Genomic DNA, 23,269 nt, shown 5'->3' with positions numbered 1-23,269 from the left:
AGTTTGAGTCATATATTGTGATTCCAACTTTTGGCTCTTGTGCTCCAGTGTCTGCTCATCCAAAATGTGTTAGCTTGTCAGCTCCTCTTTCTTGCCCACTGTACATATCAGACTCCTCACTTTTGGTTGGACTGGACTTCAATTTCTGGTCAAATAAATCACCTTTTTTAACATCCTGTGTGATCACTGTCTGCAATTTGGGTTCTTCCTGAAACAAGTCTTAACATTTACTTTTTTTTTTTATTTCATTATATTTTCATTTTCAGATGTGAGTGACAACATAATTCCTTAACGGAGCAAACAATTTAATTTGGTGTTCAGGCTACACCCATGATAATCAATGTTTTTGTGTTTGATCAAAAAAGTTCAACAGTGATTAATTTTGAAATTGTTGTACTCTGTTGCATTTGGATAGATTTCTAAAAACTAAAAAATGAACAAAAAAGGGAAATAGATACAAAAATGTTTTGGATCTTTTTTTTCCTTTTTTCTGTTTTTATTATTATTATTATTATTATTATTATTATTATTATTATTATTCTTATTATTATTATTATTATTATTATTATTATTATTATTATTATTATTATTATTCAAATAGGGTTCTAGTGTTTGGACATCCACCAAAGTGCAACAGAGTATAAAAATTTTAAAGTTCATCACGAATGAACATTTTTGATCAAATCATTAAAAAAGCATTGATTTTCATTATTTTTGAGCAAAAGCTTATCAGAATATGACACATGCCTATGGGGTTGCAACAAAGTTGTATCCCTAGTGTACACACGTGAAGAATTTAAGAAAAATAAGCAAATGACGTTTGTTTTTTTGTATTAGTGAGACTTTATCAGAAAATGGGCATCAATGAATGAGCAAATTTAGTGGTTATTTCCTTGATCTAATATGACATGGTGAAACTCATGAATAGTTCCCTTCCAATCCTGTTTGCTCTGTTTGATATTCTCTCCATGTTGGGCAATTATGTGTAAAACACTGTGTTGGCACTAATGCCAGGGTGGCAGTGTCAATTAGAACTCTGTGGGCAGGTCAGCGAGGTGGAATTATTGAGAGATGACAGCACAGTTTCATACTTGACTGGACTGTAAATAAAGAATGCAGAACATCTTCAACAGAGAGTATTTAACTGTTGGGTCAAAACCTCTTTTTTTTTTTTTTTTTTTTTTTTTTTTTTTAATTTCAAGAAAGTAAGACCACAGCATTTATTTCAAATTACCCATGCAAGAGAAAAAAAGTAAAAATGTACCTTTTAAATAATTACATAAATACAATCCATTAACTAGATTCTGGGAGTTAATACATGATTTCACTCTGTGAAAATAGAAATATGCTTTGAAATACAAACATGCTTTCACTGGATTGGCAAACTTTACTAGTGGAGGTGTGAGCTGACAAACAATGACAAGCTGAACAACGATTTGAAACAACAGAGTGCATATGTGCACCAGTCACCACTCAGTAGGCATGTGCCAGTGTGAGATTTGACGTGAAGAAAAAAAAATAGCGGCACATTATTATACAGTACTGCACACATCCATGGACACATTATTATTGATGTGCACATTCTTTCTTTCTCTCATCATCTGTCCCACCACAAATCTAGTTTATAACAACCACTCTTGCTCCTTTTCTCTCTCTCTGCATATCCACAGTTTGTGCCTCTCATGAAAACTTCTTTTTTCACCTGCTCCCATTAGTAGTCACAACTGTAGATCATCCATCTCCATCTCACCCTGTCCTCTGCATCTTCCTCTGTCACCGACCACCTAAATGTCCTCCCTTACTGTATCTATAAGCGTCCTCTTTGGGGTTCCTCTTTGCTTCCTGCCTGGTGGTTTCATCCTCGTTCTTCTCCTGATGTAGCCTCATTCATCCTTTGCACAGGTCCGAACAGCCTCAGTCTCATACGTCTGAATTTGTGTCCAAACCATATGACCTGTTCTGCCCCTCTGACATGCTTGTTTCTAATCCTGTCCATCCTCATCAGTCCCACATAAAAATTGCCGAATCTTCAGCTGTGCCATGTTAGTACCAGTGTATCTGATCCATACAACAAGCTGGTCTACTACACTCTCCACTGCTTTGAACAGTTGACCCCAAATATTCACGCCATTTTTCGCCCACCTTCTAATTCATGCACATCTTTTTCTGACTTTCATTCCACTTCTCTCTAGTGCATACCTTCACCTTGCCAAGTTCACTATACTCTCACGACAGCTCACAATGATATACGCAAACATCCTTCTCCACAGAGTCTCCTGTCTGCTCTTGTCAATCACCACTGCAATCAACAATGGGCTTTTAATCAATATTTAATGCAATCACCCCTTCACTTTGAACTCAAGCTTCATTCCTATTAGATATCTCATTGCTGTCACACTGTTCTCATACACATCCTGTTCCACCCTCAAATACTTCCTCATAGAGGACAACAGCTCTTCTCAAGGCACCTATCTTAGGATGTCCCTAAATTCATAAACACACATTATAGCTCCATCTGGCCTTCTCTATCCTTCTCCAATAGTACTCTCAATGTAAAAAATACATCTGTAGTACTCATTCTTGACCTGAACCATATTGCTGCTCACAGATCGTCACCTCTCTTCTCAGCCTAGTGTTGTATGGCTGGGGGGCCTGGCTGCCTTTTTGTTTCTGTCTTTTGTTTTTCCTTCCAGGTGGCTTGCATTTGGGACTGAGTGGCTGTGTTGCTGAGGTTATCAGGACCTCACCCTGATCACCTGCGGCTCGTCAGGACTCACAGCTGAGGTGCATCTATATGGATTGGAACATGGTGGCATTTAAGACTGGAGTATACAGTGTGTATTTGCCAGAGACTCGACCTTGTGACCAGACGGGTGAGATCGTCGTCTCGGGAGCCATCTCAACATCAGTGGATGCAGAGAACGTCCAGGGTTTGATGCACGGTCTGTGAAAGAGGAGGGGGTGAGGTCTCACGCTCGTCAGCACACTTCCTGAGGTACGTTAGATTTTGTGACTAACATTTATACAGTCAGTAAATGTGGTGTCCCTCACACCTTTTTATATTGAGCTGTATGTTAGTCATGTATCGGCTTCCACTGCAGTGGAGTTTTGTGAACTGGATGTTCCATGCCTGCAGGTTGGGAAGCTGATTAGTAATCAAGCCAGGAAGTGTTTGCTGTTTGTACACCTTTAAGTGTTCTCTCTGTGTGTAGAGTGTGGACTCACATAATGGTTCCTTCTTTCACAGACTTTGTTGCGGCCACCTGGGGGGTGTCGGCGGGGTCCTTGGGTCCGAACAGCTTCTGGCTCCGGACCGTTAGCGCTGCTGGGAGCGCACCACGCCAGACCGCACTTTCTTTTGTTATTTTTTGTATCACTGTTATGTATTAAATTCAGTTATCCTTTGTACCGTGCTCTGCTTATTTCATACTGGGTCCTTCAAACGCTGGTCGGTTCTCCGAGCTGCGTCCGACACATAACACCTAGCTTAGACTACTCTTTCCGATAACCTCATGCTGTGGTTTATGCATCTGTTGTATCTCAGCGACTGAGACTTATTCATAAAATGTTTTTTCCACTCATCACGCATCCCCTCACTTCTCAAGAATTTCTTAAATAATCTAGTTTAAAAACCCTGCTTCCATCACTCAGAAACATATCCATTCTTCCGCTGGTATGTCATCGAGGTCAATTGCCTTTCCATTCTTCATCCTCTTCACAGCTGTTGATGCTTCACCCATGCTAATCTGTGGCACTTTGTGATCCACTCCCAACATCGTAAACTCTCCTCTCTTTATTTAATTATTTTTTGTTCAACAGTTCCCCACAATACTGCCTCCACCTTCTTAACAACTCTCCTTGCATGTTAGGTCATTTCTATGTGTATTCTTGAATCAATTTCACCTGTTGCATCTCTTTTCCAGCTTGGCTTCTCTGTCTGCCCAACCATTACAAGTCATTTTCAGGGTTTTTTGTGTTCAGCATCTCATGCATCTCAAAATATACTTTTCCTTGCCATTTCCTACCTTTGTCTAGACCTTATGCCACATATTCTCATACTGTCTACTTTTTGAATTTCTCTTATTATCCCAATTTACTCTTCCTTCCTCTGTCACATTAGGTACCATCCTAGGTGTATCCCTTATGACTTCCATTGTAGTTGTTCTTTCATCCAGCATATTTTCACCACCACCCAATGCCTGCTTCACCTCCTCTCTGACGGCCACACATTAGTCTTCCTGAACTTCCACCAGCTGATCCCAAGTCCAGCCCTTGATGTCTTCCATGTCATCACCTCCAAAGTCAGCCTCTGAAGGATTTCATGCTGTAGAATTACTCACACCCTCACGCCCCTACCATCACCCTATTGTCTTCAATGTCTTTCAGTTTTCATCAACTCTATGTGACATAAACCACCTGTGTGGACCTTCCTCCATACTTATCCCTAGGCTCTGGAAAATAGCCAGTGAGTCAATAGATATATGAATGAGTTTATCATTCATCCTTCTGGATAATAAACAATTTAATGCAAAATGAATCAAAGCCATCATGTTATGACACAGAAAATTAACAAAGCATATAATGAAGAGAGTCCATTTCATATCTAATGATCTTGATGGACCAGGTCAAACCAAAAAAAAAAAAAAAAAACTTTGGCCTGTGTATGTGTCAGACTTTTGTGATGCAGTAAAGTTTAGAAGTTTAGCTTACTATTTTTAAACCTAACTCTCACCCTACCCATACCCCCCTCCCCCCCGCACACACACACAGAAAATGTAACATTTCGTACTTAATACATTAAATCACATTTTGTGATGCCACCACAAACTGGCATGAGATCGGGTTGAATATTCCATATGCATGTGTGCCACCAGCTTGATCTTTAGTGAATGTTGAAATGATGAATGGTAAATGGACTGCATTTATATAGCGCTTTTCCATCTGCATCAGACGCTGAAAGCGCTTTACAATTATGCCTCACATTCACCCCGATGTCAGGGTGCTGCCATACATGGCGCTCACTACACACCGGGAGCAATAGGGGATTAAAGACCTTGCCCAAGGGCCCTTAGTGATTTTCCAGTCAGGCGGGGATTTGAACCCAGGATCTTCTGGTCTCAAGGCCAACACCTTAACCACTAGACCATCACCTCCCCTGAGAATCAGGTGTGGTTGTCAGTGAGTCAAACCTTGTTCACGCAGAAACAAACTAATTCAGAAGAGAACTATACCATTATTTTCTGATGATTTTGCAGTAATTAAGTTCTAAAACTCTAATAATATATGGTCACAAATCCACACAACCACATGGAAAGGACTGCCAATTCAATGGGCGTGGCACTGTGATGTAGTGGTTAGCACTGTTACTTCACAGCAATCATGTGATCGCTTCCCGCCATGTCCTTTCTTTGTGGAATTTGCATGTTCTCCCTGTGTTTGTGTGGGTTCCCTCTGGGTGTGCTGGCTTCCTCCTGCTTCAGAAGATGTGCAGGTTAGGTGAATTGGTGACTATAAATTCAATGTAGGTGTGCCTGCATGCGTATATGCATGTGTGAATGTGCTTGTCTGTCTACATGTGGCTCTGTGATAGACTGGCATCCTGTCCAGGGTGTACCCAGCCTCATGCTCTATAACTTCTGGGAGATGCTGCAGCTCCCCATGACCCTTGATTGGAGTAAATGGGTATAGAAAATTAATTAATTAAATCAATGGGAATTAATAAATTAGAAAAAAAAATTAGTGTTTCAGCAACTGTTTCTTTGCCCAAGGCCTTCACTAAAAAAAAAAAAAAAAAAAAAATGACTCATTGGATGAACTCAATTCAATTATGTGCAGGATTTCCATCTAATAAATACATGTAGACTCAACTCAAAAAAGTACATCAATGCAAGATAATTTAATTTAATTTACTTGGGGCTACATATATTTATTAGATGGAAATCCAATGAGTCAGTATCCACTAAAGTGAGCTCAAATATATTCATGTAATGTTGATGCAGAAACAACATACAAATCAATGAGAAACAATTAAAAAATATTAATTAAAAATAATTTTTCAAATTCTGAATGTGCATCCATTTTAAACTGTAACCAACTCTCCACCAAATTCATTAAAATACATTTAAGTGTTTTTGAGATATCCTGCTAGAGCACGGTTTACCAAATTAAACGCAGTCCCAATATCAACTTTTTAACTGCTGATCCATGATAATAACTAGAGCGATCGTAGTGTTACGTTGTTTCAGCATGTCTGGTGATTACAGTGTGTGTATACTACAGTGTTCCTGCCATTGTACAGTAAGTGCACCTGGCTTTTTGCTTCCATCTGTCCTACCGCTCCCTCTCGCTCGCGCTCTGTATCTCTCCATAGAGTTATCTCCCAGCAAGGCATCCATAGACCCTGCCTGGGGCTGAGAGAGTCCTTTGGGATTTCCATTTGTTAGATATAAATAGAACATGAGCCGGCCAACCCATAAATACAGGAGCTCCAGCACAATGATGACATCTCCTGTCTGGCCTGCAGCCCTTCTACTTCACAAAAACACCCCCAAAATAACTACAGACTGAACAACAGAACCAAAGACAGACTCACTCAGTGTTACCTCATGTAAATTAGGTGTTAGACCAGTTTGAGGAGTGCTCAGACAAGTGTTGAGGCTGGCTGACTCAGGGTATGTGTGCAATGATGTCTTTAAAAGCACCAAAACCCACAGAAAGAAGGACGCATTGGTTCAGAGGAAAGATCCTCTTTTCTAAATCAGGGCATCACCTGACCTGGTGAAATGTCAGAAAACCAAGGATTTGAAACAGTTAAAGAAACAAAAACCTTCAGCAATTGCTATATTGATGGGAACAAAAACTAAACCAGAAACTTTATATATTGTAATGTGAAGGAACAGAAATATTTGTTTAAAATAATGGCAACCCCTTAGTCTTACTTTTTTATTGATTAATTACAAATTGGAATATTTACGCAGCCGGTCTGCTCTGTGTCAGCCTGATCTCGTCAGATCTCAGCAGTGTTGTGAAAGTAACTTTGACAAGTTACTTTTTTAGTTGTTTTATACAGTTACTTTATGCAGTTACTTCATTAGCAGCTTTATGCAATTACTTTATTAGAATCTGCCAAAAACTTGCAACTAATAAGTAATGTAACTAATAAGGTAACTTGTAATCTAACTTGGTTACCCTTAAGATTGAGCAATCAGCAAAGTAACTAATCAGCAAAGTAACTAGTTACTTTTCTGAGTGCTAAATCTTAAAAAATTAACCAAATTAGATTACGAGTTACTTTATTAAATACATTCAGCAGCTGCTGACAAGTTGTCCACAGCTGCTACTGAAGTAACTGTATGAAGTAACTGTAAAATATAACTGTATAAAGTAACTAATGAAGTAACTTTTCAAAGTTACTTTGACAACATTGGATCTCAGAAGTTAAGCAGTGTAGGACCTGGTTACTACTTGGATGGGAGACCTCTTTAGAACACCAGCAGCTGTGTGTATTTCTCCAGGTAAAACTGGAGTTACATCAGGAAGGGCATCCAGTGTCAAACTTGTGCCAGTTACCAATGCAGATCTGGTTGTATCTGCTGCGGTGACAGCAGCTCTCTCTCTCTCTCTCTCTCTCTCGCATGGTGGTTGATCAAGCAGCATTCAATGCGGACACTAGATGACACACCAATGCCCCACCTTTCAATGCTATCTGCTGTTGCGATCAATGTGGTCCAACCATGGTCTACCCCCAGGCAGGTGGTTCCCACCTCATCCGTGTTGCATTGGGGGGAGCTCCACTTGGGCCATTCGGCTTGCAGTTGTGTTGCATTGAGGGGCCACTTGGAACATTTGGCTCACATCGGTGTTGCATTTGGCCCCCACTAAGGTGCATTCCGGCTCATCTGTGCCACATCCAGGGCATTCAGCCAGGTTCTGTATTGGCTGGTCATTGTGATATGTTGCCCGACCCCATTTAGGTGTTTTTAATGCTGAGACTGCAGTCACACTGCACTTCACCTGCCAGTCAAGCTTTTTCCACCTCAAACGCACCTTGAAAGTTAGGTGCCTGTGTGCTACATTCGGCCTGGTCATGTGAATATGCCTGTGTGGGTTGCACTCAGATAGCTGTCCGAGGTGTTCAAATGCACCGCGAATTTGACCAAATGGCAGTTGATGTTTCATTTGGTCGGCATTCGGGTTCATTCGCCCTCTCATGTGGCAGGGTTCCGACACTTGGGGCGGCCCCATGACTGTGCCAGCCTGTTCGACTGCTCTGCAAATGCTGTCCGATGTTTCCGAATGAACCTCGACATTTGCTGAATGTGGTTCAAATTGTCATTCGGCCAGGGTTCAGCCTCATTCATGCTAAGTGTGACAGGGGTATGAAGGATTACCTTCATAACCAAATTCCCTGCAGTGACACAAGTGACTCTTGTGGTAATAAAAAAACAAACAAATTGCCGCATTGCCAAAGGAATAATTAACCTAATTTCCAAACAAAACATAAATAACCAAAACCTAAATTTCCAAAAATAAAACCTTTAAAATTTCAAGCTCACTACCTTCCAATAAAAGTACTACTACACTTCTTAATAGACAGAAAAATGAGAAATATACCAGTCTTAACCAAACAAAAACAAATATATTTGTAGATCATCATTTTGTACTGTAAACAAAAACCTGGGAAATTGAAGACAATCCGTAGCAGAAGCAATCTGACAGGCATGACAGGAGTTTCGACACGTTTCCACACTCCAGCTACTCAACATCATACCCAATGGTAGCAAAACAAATCTTTGAATACGGCTGATTGGATGCAATATTGGCTGAAAGTGTTTATAAATGAGAGATTAGTGATGGGAATTCATGGCAATAAGACAACATTTGTTGTTAAACAGGTGATTGATTCAGCACTGGGTCAAGTATTGTGTAAGACTGCTACTGCTCACGGTGGAAGATCTAAGGTGTGCTGCAAGGGCACTTATATGCCAATTAGTGATGCTATGGACAATGGCGGCAAATGCATCAACATTTGTTCTAGTGGAGGTGCTTTTAAAATAAAATCTCCTGCAGGAAATTAAGCAATCTGAGGATTAACAAAAAAGAATTAAAGCATTAAAAAAATCTCCACATGCAGTACTGTGCAAAGGTTTCTGGAACCCTCCAATATGTTTTTGTTTGTTTGTTTGTTTGTTTGTTTGTTTTTTGTCATTGGTGTGTCAGGAAAAGACCAAATTCCTCATTTCCAAATGTTTTTTTTTTTTTTTTTTTTTTAGTAACAGACTTAAAATATTGAGCACACAAACATGCTTAGCAGCCTATGTTGTTAATTTCTGTTCACAAAGAATTATTTGTTATTGCACCATCTTTGTTTTAAATTTTTTATAGACAGCACTACACATTTTAACTGGCAAAAACAAAATAGCTGTTTTAATACTTAAAGACTGAATACTCACAAACAAATGTCTGTTTATATGTTCATCATTCATTAATTTATTCATTCATTTTCTATACCCACTTACTCCAACTAAGGCTCACAGTGGGGCGGTGTCTATCCCAGCAGCCATAGGGCAAGAGGCAGGGTACACCTTGGACAGGCACACATTCACAAACAGAAACACATACTCTCATTCACACCTGCAGTCGATTTTAGAGTCATCAACCCACGCAAACACGTGGAGAACATGCAAACTCTACATACAATGGACCAGGTCAGATGACAACCTGGGACTTTCTCAATGAGAGGCAACACTGACAAACATAAAACCCATGTGCTGCCCTACAACACACATATATTTTAAATTCACTATGGCAACTATCTCACAACAAACCACATAAAATTATTTAAATTTATTTGCTGCAAATTTCATTTTTAGCACTCAGAAGTTAAGTTGGAAGAAAATTCCACAGAGCCTGACAAATCAAACATTAACAGTGTAAAAAAAAATAAAAAAAATAAAAATAAATTAAAAATTAAAACTGAAATGTCAAGTCAACCAAACTGCACAGATTTTCAGTCTATTCTAAAAAAAAAAACCCAAAAATCGAATCAAATAAATAACTCACTTATGTATCTGAGTAAACTAAAAAAAAAAAAGCAGCTGGTTGCATTAATGTTTGACGTTTTCAATTTTTTTTTTTTTCCAGTGCATACAGAGCGAAGTTGAAGCAGTTCTCACCCCGACTCCCCCCACCACACACACACACACACACACACACACACACACACACACACACACACACACACACACACACACACAAACAGGCTTGCAAGTCAAAGGTGCATAGTTGACATTTCTGTGGCAGCTCTGGATTGACTGATTGATTGATTTTCTTTGACAGTGCACTGATGGTGAACAACTCCTGCATCTACGGCGCGGGTGACGCTCAGCAGGTGGCACCAGACAGAAGAGATGTGCTGCTGTGCTGCACACTTGAAGCAGCTGTCCAGGCAAATCAATGGAAAGAGTTATTTTAATGTTCATTTTATTACTGGACACTTTTCAGTCTTATAACAAAGTAACTCTCATATAACAGCATTCTGCAATGTCTTGCTGGCAAGCTTCAAAGAGAAACAAGTGTCTTAATGAGATAACTTTGAGTGTGGAGGGTGGGGGGGAGCACCTTTCACGTGTATTGGATGCATTGATTTTCAAAGCACCGGCTGCTGCTTTGATTTTATTCTTGAATATATATATATATATATATATATATATATATATATATATATATATATATATATATATACAATTCAAGCATGTGAACAACTGTAAGCATTAAAAAAATACAGCACCCAGTTTTTTTTTTTTTGACACAAGCAATCATCTCAGGAATTGCTTTAAAAAAAAAAAAATAAAATCTAAAGTTGGTCTTTTCATTCCAACATATATTGCTCTTGTCTATTATGTGGCAGAGTTAAAAAAAAAAAAAGAACTGTGAAAAATGTATTGATGGTTTCAAAAATAAACTAGTTCAAATTTGGCAGTGAGTGAGGAGAGCTTTGTTAATAACTGTTTGCAGTCCCAGTTGGGTTGATGTGAAAGATTGTCTGACATGTTTCCATGAGCAGAGGCACACAGGCGGGAAGTGAAAAGGTGATTGGTTTTTATTGTTCCCCTAACAGCTGACATCAAGTCCGATTTTGTCTGTGAAATCCCCATCTTTGTAGCTCTGTGTACGTTGAAAGCATCAAAACTTCTGTGAAACACTCCCACATAAACAGGGTCAGCTTTTGTCCACGTCTAGACAGTTTAAAGGAGAGGGGAAAATAATGAAAAGGAGGACAAGAATGGAGGATTCTTTCTTTTTTAAACTTTTAAATGTTTTGCCACTCCAGTGATACAGATACAGACACCTTGTGTTTACAGTCAGGTCCATAGCTGAACAGATACTTTTTTGTTTTGTAATTTTGCCTCTGTGCACCACTGCTATGGAAATTATATTAAACACTCAATGACTTAAACCCAATTTTGAACTAGATCATTCAGTAAACACAGATAGCCTCAGATAAAACAAAGGAAATCCATGCATTACAGGGTTCTCCCCAGACAATGGAATAACAGCGCCACGCTGTTATACTGCCATCCAGTGCTACTATACTGTGGTGTCATCTCGCGATGTTCTAGCACGAGACTTGCTGGGAATTTGATGCGTGTAAATCCAAATTTCAATTAAACAACTTCAGCTCTTTATTTTATCTTGTTTACATCCAGACGACAAAAACCATGACAAGACGCAAGTGTTACACGAAGCCTGATGATCAGAGGACAATCTTTGCATTTTTTGTTTCGTCTTGGCGATGACCACAGCTCGTGGGGAGCTCTGTGATTGCTGGTCCATCCGGGGTTGGGACACGCCAGCGCAAAGTGTCATGGAGGCTGAGGTGCACAGGCAACTCAACCCAACTTCCGCGAGATCAATCAGATCAGAGGCTAACAACAATGTTGCAGCCCCTGTGGCAGTGAACAGGGAGGGTTTTATGAAGAATATGGCAGAAAGGAAATCACAGTTCTTCAGGAATCACACTTTGATTCTTTGAGATTTTGGTGCTGGATAAGTGACGTGCATTATTTAAATTCTTCTATGTTTTAAAAGACATGTCACACCAAAATCATAACATTTCTGAGTGTTTCTAACAGCGTTTTCATAACTTTAAAGAAAACGTCCCAGCACATGTTTGAATGTATCTACTAACGTTAACAGCCCCTTGACACATAAACGGATTAAGGCAGAATGGTGGACAAAGGAGGAATTGCATGCCACTTGTGAAAAAAACGGAGGCACCTCAAATGCCTCAAACACCTGTTGCCACAACCATTCGTGCACTCCAGCACCCGAAAGACAGCAAGTGCCCTGAAAATGCCCATTCGATCCCCCTTTTGGCAGGTGTCAGCCAAATGCCAGGTTTCACATACGATCTTCCAACACCACTCGCTGAACACTTAGAAAAGGCTGGGCTATTTGCGCTCCCAGCACAAGAGTAGAGTGCAGGTGACCACATTCGAGCTATGTGAAAATTATGTAAGCCAGTGTCGCATAGCTCTTCACAACGTTCTCTTACGATTCTGGCATGTTAGATAGAAAGTCCATTATCTCCTGATAATAACATATTCTGACTTTTTTCCAATGTAAGAAATCCATCTGCTTGTTCAGGCAGCCTGTAAAAACAGCGTCATGGAGGCATTCCACTTACACGTTTACAGTGGCAGAAAAATAGCATCATGTGACACAGACAGCAGCATCACAACACATTAGGATCCAAAATCTGACAGACTCTGAAAAAATTAAGAGTTTCAGGGTGAAGTGTGTTGCCTCCTCTCTGTACAGCCTATGTAAATGTGATCCACCACTTTCAAATGAAAGATCAGCTACTTCATTGTTGGTTCACCTCACTCTGTCTGTCAGCCATCAGGATGCTTCTACTTTTCCTATTATGTTCATCACACCCTGAGAAATGCGAAATAAGACATTTACTGGAAATGCACCTGCTGACTCGTAGAGCCAGAGGAATAATTAACGATAAAGTACATCTGCAACCCCCAGTTATTACCACGTGCATGGATAGACTTACAATTATGAATACTTTGATGCAGTGTTGCTAACCAGGCGTAAAATAGCATGCAACATATTTTTGTACTTGTTTGTGGCTTAATTTTTAGATCTAAACAATAATATTTGAGGTTATTTTTTTATTCCATTTTTCTATTCTACCTGTGAAATGGAAGGCATAAGTATTTTTCAGTCTATGTCAATTATTTTCAGTATCAAATCGAACGATTGCTTACGTTACAAGTTCATCATTAGCACTTACTTTTTTACATTTTGTTTTTCTATCCATCCATTTTCTTCCGCTTTATTCGGAGTTGAGTCGCGGGGGCAGCAGCTCAAGCAAAGCCGCGCAGACCTCCCGATCCACACACACCTCCCCCAGCTCCTCCGGGGGAACCCCAAGGTGTTGTTTTTGTATTTTTTTTTTTTGACAATATAGAGGGGTGTGAAAATCTGAATTAGAAGTACAAGGTGAGATTGTCACACTTTGAAGTGAATGCCCCCAGCCCGGTGATATTGTAACTTGGGAATTCAAACGTTTGAAATTGAAAATCATACAGGGGAAACGTATAAAAAAAAGTTTGTAATCTCCCACATCTTAAATGGTCTTTCTGTACATTCTTTTTTCTTTCAAATAATTTTATTGCACATTCATAGCATGTATACAGTGTGTTAATAAAACACAACAATTTTAGATTAATTTCACTAATCAACATTTCAGCACAGAGTCAGACCACAAACAGTACTAAAAGATTTTCATTTTTGTCTTTGGACTTCAAGACACAAGGACAGACAGGACCCTGAGTGGAAGCATTCTATGCCACTTCAGGTGATAGTTGCCAACAGCACTGCTGTACTAAAAATTTCTGGGGAGAATCCTGCATTATAATTTAATTTATTTGAGACTACATATGTGTATTGGATGGATGGAAATCCTGCATAAAAGTGAACTGAGTTCATCCAGTGAGAATGACAGGTTTATCAAAAATCATCACAAATAACCGCGTAAGAATTTATAGGTTGCTGTGGCTGTGACTGGAGAAACAATGCACAGTGCAACATTTTTCTGTTGCATCAACAGCATCATGGTCGATCGAGTAGCACTGAGAAGGATTTTCTTAAAGGCACTGGCGACAAGTATGGAAGAAGTATCCCAAAGCTTGAAATATGACTGTCTGATTGTTCTCATGTGCCAATCCTGTGCCAACTAATTAATCAACCCTTAATCTTAACCCAGACATGACAGTACTTCAAATTCTCTTCTCGTAATGTATACAATTTTTTTGTTGTTGCAGCTCTAGACTTACCATACCAATCAGAATTCATGTTTCAGGATATGTGTCCTGCACCATAAAAAGCAGAGAGAAAAAGTCCACTAATTTGCTACACAGCACATGTTTTCTTGCATGAAAAACCAATGCTTCAATCCACCATGAAGCTCATGGTGCATCAGACAAAAGTTACACAATGCACTGTATCACAGTCACAAGCACACAACCCATTAAGTCCTTCAGCATTGTCAGTGTGTTAGCTTCCCCCACGAGTCTCTTTCTTGCACGGTCTCAAATTTTTCAGAACGGCTTATGCAGGCAGAATTTTCACACCATGCCATAATTTTTGTCTTTCATAACCTATGAAAGACAAACTTATGACCTATGTAAATTAAGTCCAAGTCACATTCAGTGATTTGGAAATGTTTATGTAACTATCCCCAGACTTGTCAAAAAAAACAAACAAAAAAAAAAACAACAAAGAAAAACTGGCTGCAAAAGATAACAATTAATGCATATTTTTCATTTGTCCTATTGCTTATGGATTGAAAATGGAGTATTTGTTTATACAAATGACTGTAATTCCTATATAGTTAATGTGATTTTTGCTAAACCTCTTAAAATGTTACGCAATTTCAACTTCCTTTTGGTGGTGTGCACAATGACAAAAATGATGTCACCGTTCAACAACTTACGGACCTGACTAACTCGTGAAGCTTTCATGCCATCAGACAAAACTGTGTGCACCACATGCACCCAAATTCGACTCCGCAAACACAAAAGCAAAGCATTTAAAAAAAAAAAGTGCACCACTTCGTCCTCGAAACATGATGCCACGGGATGCATGTGCATCCCTTAGCACATAATGTGACACTTTTATGTGTTATCAAAGCCATTATCAGTTTTGTGGTACTGAGCTGCAGCGCTCTGTGGGAGACAACAAGAGCAATAGTGCTGCTGAGGTCCCGGACCAGTCGATATGTGAGAGACTCGAGTACAATCGAGCGCAGACATCAGCTCAATCATTCAATATGTGGCAGAGAGCAAAAAAAGAGCGAGAAAAAAGTAAAGCCCTTATGTAGCACCTGTCTGGGAGAACACACAGAAGCATCAGTCTTATTGAACTCAGAGAACAATAAAACATAACCTTAGGTGGAGGGATGGAATTGAAGGGGGGGGGGGGGAGGCAGATCCCTGTGTAATCAATAAAACTGTTTTAAAACCTCACTGATGCTGCAGCACCAGTGTACATACAGATACACAATGCATGTTCCCATTCACTCACTCATCTTCAACCACTTACTCCAATTAAGGGTATAGGGGCCTGGAGCCTATCCCAGCAGTCATGAGACAGTGTGGTGCACTGTGAACAGGATGCCAGTCTGTCGCAGGGCCACATATAGACTAACGAGCACATTCACGCCCGCACGCACACTTGAAAGTTTCCAATCCACCTAAGCTGCATGTCTTTGGATAGGGGAAGAAGCCGGAGCAACTGGAGGGAACCCACACAAACACAGGGAGAACACGCAAACTCCATACAGAAAGGGCACAGGTGGGAATTGATCCCATGACCTTCACACTGTGAGGTAACAGTGCTAACCAGTAATCCACCATGCTGCGTTGCATCGACCCAGATTATGCAAAAAAAAAAAAAAAAAAAAAAAAAAAAAAAAAAAAAAAAAAAAAAGACCATGCAATTTAATTATTGGCGCAGGCTTGTGTACGCACACCGCACAAAAGCCTGTACGAGCGCTTTGACGCGAGTGGGAAAACGTTTTCTGTATCAGTGGGAGCTCAACATCTGTGATGCTGTATTCACACACTTAAAAAAAAAAAAAAAAAAAATCCCAAACTCTCACACAGACTCTGACACAAAGATGACTCAATCACTGGTTGCTTGACTGTGTTCTGCTCAAAACGTCCATTTCTCGTGAAAAAAAATAATAATAATTCTGCAAATGTGTGCATGCTCTTACATAATTCAAACAGAAGAGCGCATACAAGCCGATTTGTGACACAAATTACGCATGTAATTGAATTTTATTAAGAGCAATTTATACTTTATCTTATGATTCGATATGATTGTGTCTTTTGATTCTACGCTTTAATTCCATCGTTAATATGTAATACGTACGTGTTTTCGGGAGGAGGAGAAAGGCAACAAAGTTCAAAGTTTTTCTTTTTGCGCACGAATGCACTGAGGTCACAGCTCAGGACCTTTTATCTTAAACATTAAATTTCACAGGAGGTTAAGAGGTGTCCAAGTTAAAAAAAAGACACAGCAAGAGGAAGAACTTCATCCATAAACAGTTTGAGAAATAAGTGTTTCTCACCTTGGTTGCTGTGGCTGAAGCCGATGAGGACAATCCCAACAAAAAGTGAAAAGAGGACAGCTCGCTCTCCAAAACTCATGTAACTCATGTCTGCTGAAACATCTACAGCCTGATAACCTGGAGTGAACCTGTGCGCACCACCGGATCCTCACCACACATCCACCAGAAGCGATCCTTTTTACATTTGGTGCCGTTTGGAGCTGAACGCAGACTAAGTGGAACAGCTCAGATCCATCTCGCGCCTTGTGGCAGCCGGCGGCGAACGCGCGTAACGGACAGGACTGGATGAAGTGTTGGAAAAAAAAAATAAACAGTGGAAGGAAATTATAAGAGAAGTAGAAGAAGAAACACTAGGATCCTGGTAAGTTTGGCGATTTCCCGCGGACTTCAGGTGCCCTTTATTGTGCTGGGATATATTTTTTTAACGAGCAGGAGAATGTCTCTGTGGGTTTGGTGCGTCCCCGTTGCGCACAGAGTCGTGACAGATTGTAGAAATCCTGTAGTTGGCACGCAAGAGCGCCGAGGACAGCCAGCTCCTGTCTCTGCTCCTGTCTGTGCTCCTCTCTCTGCTCCTGTCCGCTGCAGCAGCCAGAATGGGGAGGCAAATGGAGAAATGATTGGAATGCAGCGCTGGAGTAGGGGGAGGAGGAGGGGGTGCTGCTGTTCGCATCTGTGCAGGATGTTCAGCGCTAGAGGGGGTAAGCAGACAAGGCAATGTGTGTTTCATCTGTCGGGTCAAGTGCAGGGCTCCCTAAAATTTTCCACAAGGAATGTTTAGCTGTGTGGGTTTTTATTGGCATCAATCATAAAAGGCAATTCCTTGTTTTCGTGGCTTCTGTGACTTTCTGCAGCTGATCAGCACAGCTGAAGTTCATCAAAAGAACATCAGAAGAACATCAAAATTAACAAATCAGTTGATTCATTTTTATTGAAACTGCCTTTCCTTTTACAGTTTTTAAAGGTGAGGACAAGCAGAACAATGAAAAGCTTATGGAAAACAAAACGAACAAACAAACAAACAAACAAAAAAACACTGCAATAAATTGCACTGTAAAACACTGCATGCAAATCAGCTTTAATATATATATATATATATATATATATATATATATATATATATATATATATATATATATATATATATATATATTAATTATTCATTTAAAACCTTTTTAACAGTCAGCTTGGTATCACATACACTTTGGTACCACACATCCACCTTCATGTGAATGCAAACTGAGTGACTATTTTAGTGTGACTGCAATAAAACCTTCCACCAACAAGCCCTGTAGGAGATAAACCTAATTAAAAGCATCAAATTTTGCACAGGCTTTTTTCTTTCTCTCTCTCTCTCTCTCTCTCTCTCTCTCTCTCTCTCTCTCTCTCTCTCTCTCTATATATATATATATATACACGAGGTCTGTTAGAAAAGTAACAGACCTTTTTATTTTTTTCAAAAAGTATATGGATTTGATTCATATGTTTTTACGTCAGCCAAGCTTGAACCTTCGTGCATATGTGTGAGTTTTTCCACGCCTGTCGGTTGCATCATTCACCTGTGGGCAGGCTTTGAGTGAGCACTGCTCCACCCCTCTCGTCATTGTTTCATTGCGAGGAAATGGCGGAATGATTTGGGCTTTTTTTTCCATCAGAATTTTTTCAGAAACTGTTAGAGACAGGCAGCTGGAAACCATTCAAAAAATGTATCTGGCTTTCGGTGAAAATTTTACAGGCTTCACAGAGAATAAGGACTGTTAATACAGCTTCAAGGACGGCCCACAATGGCGCACGGCGCGCCACGCTCCGAGCCGCCATCGAGAGGCAGAAACCACCACATCATTTCTAAACGGATGGCTGTGTGGAGCCAGGACCGTCGTGTGCAATTTCTCTGGTTATCACAAGAGTTGGACATCAGCCATTTTCCGGCAGATTTCACTTTTAACAAGAGATTTTGTCATGGAAAGCCGCGCGGAGGCTTCGCGCGTCACGACCGATTCGCTGATGAAGCGAGACAAAGGAACACCTCCGTTTTGGAGTGCCAGAGGACGCGCGGAACTCCTCCGCACGTCTGTCTCAATGTGCCGAAAAAGTGCTGATGTCCACGTCTTTTCACAATTCCTGTGCTAGTCAGACAACATACCGGATCAAGACAGCGTCCAGTTTAGAAATGAACGGCACATTCCACTGTTACAGGAGTTTTTGTCATGGAAAGAGGAGCGGAATTCCGCGCATCGCGGTGGAGCTGCATGGTGCAAAGCAACGCCGTGATGAAGCCTCAAAGGACATGTTGGGGCATGTCCAGCTCATGCTCAATTTCTCGGTTAGTCACACGACTGAAAACCCACCGACAGCCGTCTGAAAGCCATCTCAAAGCCATCCTGTGAGATCAACACGGAGGTGGTTTTGTGCCGCGTAATGAACGGCTCTGTAGCGCGTCCCTCCGCTTTTCTTTCCATGAAAAAAAACTCCTGTAACAGTGGAATGTGCCAAAAAAGTGCTGATGTCCACGCCTTCTGCCTTTTTCTGAAAGTCAGACGACGTCCCGGATCAACAAAGCCTTCACGTTGGAAATGATCTGGTTGTTTCAGCGGGGTTTGAGCCTGTCGATCGGCACTCGGAGCGCGGTGCGCTCTCAGCAGTTGTGGGTGGTCTTTAAACCGTCTGGATCACTCCTTAATCTGTGTAATCCCCATAAAATCGTCCCTGAAAGCCATATTAATTTTCCGAACAGTGTCCACCTGGAGGTCTCTCACAGTTTCTGTAAAAAAATTGATGCAGCAAAGCTCCAAATCGTTCAGACATTTATTCGCAATAAAAAAACGACGAAAGGCGTGGACCAGTGCTCGCACAAAGCCTGATCACAGGCGAATGACGCAACTGACAGGCGTGAAAAAACTCACGCATGCGCACGAAGGTTCAAACTTGGCTGATGCAATCACACATGATTCAAATCCATATGGTTTTTGAAAAAAAATAAAAAGGTCGGATACTTTTCTAACAGACCTCACATATATATATATATATATATATATATGTGTGTATATATATATATATGTATATATATATCTTTTTCATTTGTCTCTCGATAGATAGATAGATAGATAGATAGATAGATAGATAGATAGATAGATAGATAGATAGATAGATAGATAGATAGATAGATAGATAGATAGATAGATAGATAGATAGATAGATAGATAGATAGATAGATAATCTATATACACTGCTCAAAAAATATTTAAAGGAAAGCTTTGAAAACACATCAGACATATTTCTTGATACGGAGTGGATAATGTATTAGGAACAAAATGATGCCAGATTTTTTTAATGGAAATAAAATTGTTCTACAGACAATTGTCCTACAAATTGCCCTGTTGCAACTTAAAGAGGCCTGAATTCAAAGACATTGTGAAAATCAAAGTAAAAAAAAAAAAAAGAAAAGATTTTTGCCAAAATTTACATGCAGCAACTCAAAATGGTGCTCAGCAGTTTATATGGCGACATGGTTGTCTGCATACCTGACAATGTCCTTATGATGATGGATGATGTCCTGGAGAATTTCCTCCTAGGTCTGGAGCAGGGCATCACTTAAGCCCCGGTCACATGGCACTAAGGAAGGACATCGAAGCCAAAATGAATCAAGAAATCTGGACTTACGTTGACTTTCGGAGACATCGTTTAACCCTCTGGGGTCCGAGGGCATTTTTTGGACAGTTCACTTGCCTGGCATAAATGTATTATTATTGCTGTTAACAGCTCTCCCTGCATCCCACAATCAAGTTTTATGTCTCTTTTTTTCAAGACAACCTGTGCTTTCAGAATATATATGTTTTTGCTGTGTTTTATAAGTGTAATAAAGGTTTACAATCAAAAATAGGCAAGGAAAAAATAAAGTGAAACATTTTTCCACACACATTTATTCAAAACACAGCAAACTATAATAAACAACTGTTTTGACACTTTATAAAGGTAATTTGAGGTCTTGTCTGAAAGACTGTACAACAAAAAGGTTCAAACAATAAACACAAGCATTTTGAACAATATACACAAAATGGTCTATGCGTTTTGTTATTTTGATATGGTAAACAGTGCTTTATGCAGAGAAAGAAACAGAGTTATCCAGTAACATTCACATGCAAACTAGTGGAGCAATCCTGATAGTTACACACTCTTTGTTTGAGCTTTTGAGATTGTCATCAGAGGCTCTCCGTCTGCTCCATGTGCTTTCACATTCACTGTGTGTAATGGCGCAGGGCGCACTGAGTATGTACTAATAGTATGTACTCATTGGAGCACCCAGCGGCTATTCAAATGGGCCAACTAGTAACACATCACTCCTGAAAAGATCTTTGACTTTTCACGTGAGGTAAATCTGCCCTATGATTGGATTTTGGAAAACCATGTGACGGTGAACCAATTCCGACTGGACACTCACATTGCGCACGTCATCACACAGCTTCTATGAGGAGTACACAGATGGCCGATGGCTGGCTCGAAGGTCCGCAGAGTTAACTTTCCAGCAAAAAAAGTACGTTTCTATCTCATATCATTAAAAAGTTGTTTATAATTTAGTAAAGCTTGGTCTTAGCCGTCGTATACGACGGCTAAGACCAAGAGTGTTAACAACATCCAGCTTCTTTCCTGCAGCTGCCACTTCCTCAGAATTTTCAAACTGTTGAAAAATGTGAACGAAGCCCAACGACAACTTCAGTTCATCCGTATTCCGTTTTGCTTTTTGTCTTGACGGTTCCTCGTCGTTTACGTAGTTCCCGAACCATCAGCGTTCTATTTGACTGTCTTCCAACTTCGTCCAACCTCCCAAGTTTGACGTATTGCACAAATGTTGACGATATCTGAACAGATCAATAACTAAAGATCAGACAAGCTGAACATGACTCTTCCATGTGTGGGATGAAAAGCAAACTTGCCATACAGAAACAATAGCGGCAAGAATGTTTTATCAACTACTGTACCTATTTAAGCACATTCCACCCATTTGTTGCTGAAATGGCCATGCGCACACACACTTTCTAGCCACAAATGGCTGGAACGGGTGTGTGCACATGCACATTCATCATGAATGTTTCGTTTTAACTTTGTTGAAAGGGTCAAGGTTGGCGTTCGTTTCATTTTCATTCACCTTTTCTCGACATTTTGTGACTTTGTGACTTTATTTCCTTCGTTCAGCTATCGTTGCGTGCCATGCAACCTTATGGTGCCAGATGGACGAAAACATAATGTCTCAGAGGTGTACTATTAGATTTAGGTCAGACATGGTGGCCAGTCAGTGGTGTCAATTCCTTCATCCTCCAGGAACTGCCTGCATATTCTCGCCACATGAGGCCAAGTGCCACAGTGACAAGCAACAAGAGGAACCCAGGACCCACTGCACCAATGTTTGGTCTGACAATGGGTTAAAGGATTTAATCCCAACATCCTAATAGCAGTCAAGGTTCCACTGTCCAACCTGTAGAGGTCTGTGTGTCCTTCCAGCGAAGTGCCTCCCCAGACCATCTTTGACCCACCGTGAAAGCAGTCATGCTGAATCATGTTGCAGGCAGCATAACATTCACTACAGCATCTCCAGACCCTTTCACATCTGTCACATATACTCAGGTTGAACCTCCCCTCATCTGTGAAAAGCACAGAGCACCAGTGGTGGACCTGCCAGTTCCGGTGTCCTATAGCAAATGCCAATCGAACTCCACGGTATCAGCTAGTGAGAACAAAGCCAAGTACAGGACATTGGACCCACAGGTCACCCTCATGAAGTCTGTTTCTGATTGTTTGGCCAGAGACATTCACATCAGTGGCCTGCTGGAGGCCATTTTATGGGACTCTGCCAGTGTTTATCCTGTGCTCTAGCATTTTTCCTTTCTCAAATACCAGTGGAAGCCATATCTTGCAACTTATGCTTCATAGCTTATCTAAAATTCCAAACTAAGGCCTTGTCCACACGGAAACAGTCATTGACAAAACGTGCTCTGTAAATATCACATGGCTAGGTTTCAAGAAACATTTGTGCACCATAGACTGTAGTTTATATACAGATGCTGGTCATATAATTAGAATAAATTTCAGTTTCAATTTATTTTCATTTATATTGCGCCAAATCACAACGGAGTTGCCTCAGGGTGCTTCACACAGGTAAGGTCTAACCTTAGCAACCAAAGAGGAATAGTGGTTAGGAAAAACTCCCTCTGAGGAAGAAATCTCAAGTAGACCAGACTCAAAGGGGTGACCCTCTGCTTGGGCCATGCTACAAACATAAATTACAGAACAATTCACGGACGAATATACAAGAGATGCTGTTGGCGCACAGCACAGGAGGGTCGCCAACACAAATACAACTCCCATCTCTGGATGGAGCTGCACCTTAAACAGAGAGAAAAAAAAAAACAGAATGAGGCATCAGAAAGACAAAAAAAATACTGTATAATTTGCCAGCATTAATCAACAAGAAAAACAGAAGAAATACTAAGGTGATCGCCGACCACTAGCCCTAAGCTTCACTAAAAGACCCAGAATTTAGGAAAAGTTGAGGCCGCAGCATGCTCAGTTTACTAATCAAATGAATTAAAAGAGTAAAAAGAGTCAAACAAAATTGTAGTAGTATGC

The 23,269-nt window shown here is 40.4% G+C and overlaps 1 protein-coding gene across 2 annotated transcripts in view; it reads right to left on the bottom strand.

The window, feature by feature from the left end:
• LOC117524148 (ephrin type-A receptor 6-like) overlaps positions 1–17,387 on the bottom strand; it is an 866,515-nt gene extending 849,128 nt beyond the window's left edge. Inside the window, exon 1 of one of the 2 annotated variants that reach the window (XM_034185882.1) lies at positions 16,652–17,387. In XM_034185882.1, coding sequence (XP_034041773.1) covers positions 16,652–16,739 — 88 coding nt within the window. In that variant the 5' untranslated portion in view covers positions 16,740–17,387. The remainder of the gene's footprint in view (positions 1–16,651) is intronic. The other variant, XM_034185881.1, reaches the window with a different exon arrangement.
• Positions 17,388–23,269: the final 5,882 nt, after the last annotated feature.

This window comes from Thalassophryne amazonica, chromosome 14, assembly GCF_902500255.1.
Source record: "Thalassophryne amazonica chromosome 14, fThaAma1.1, whole genome shotgun sequence".
Lineage (NCBI taxonomy): Eukaryota > Metazoa > Chordata > Actinopteri > Batrachoidiformes > Batrachoididae > Thalassophryne > Thalassophryne amazonica.
This window is presented reverse-complemented; position numbering and strand designations above follow the sequence as displayed.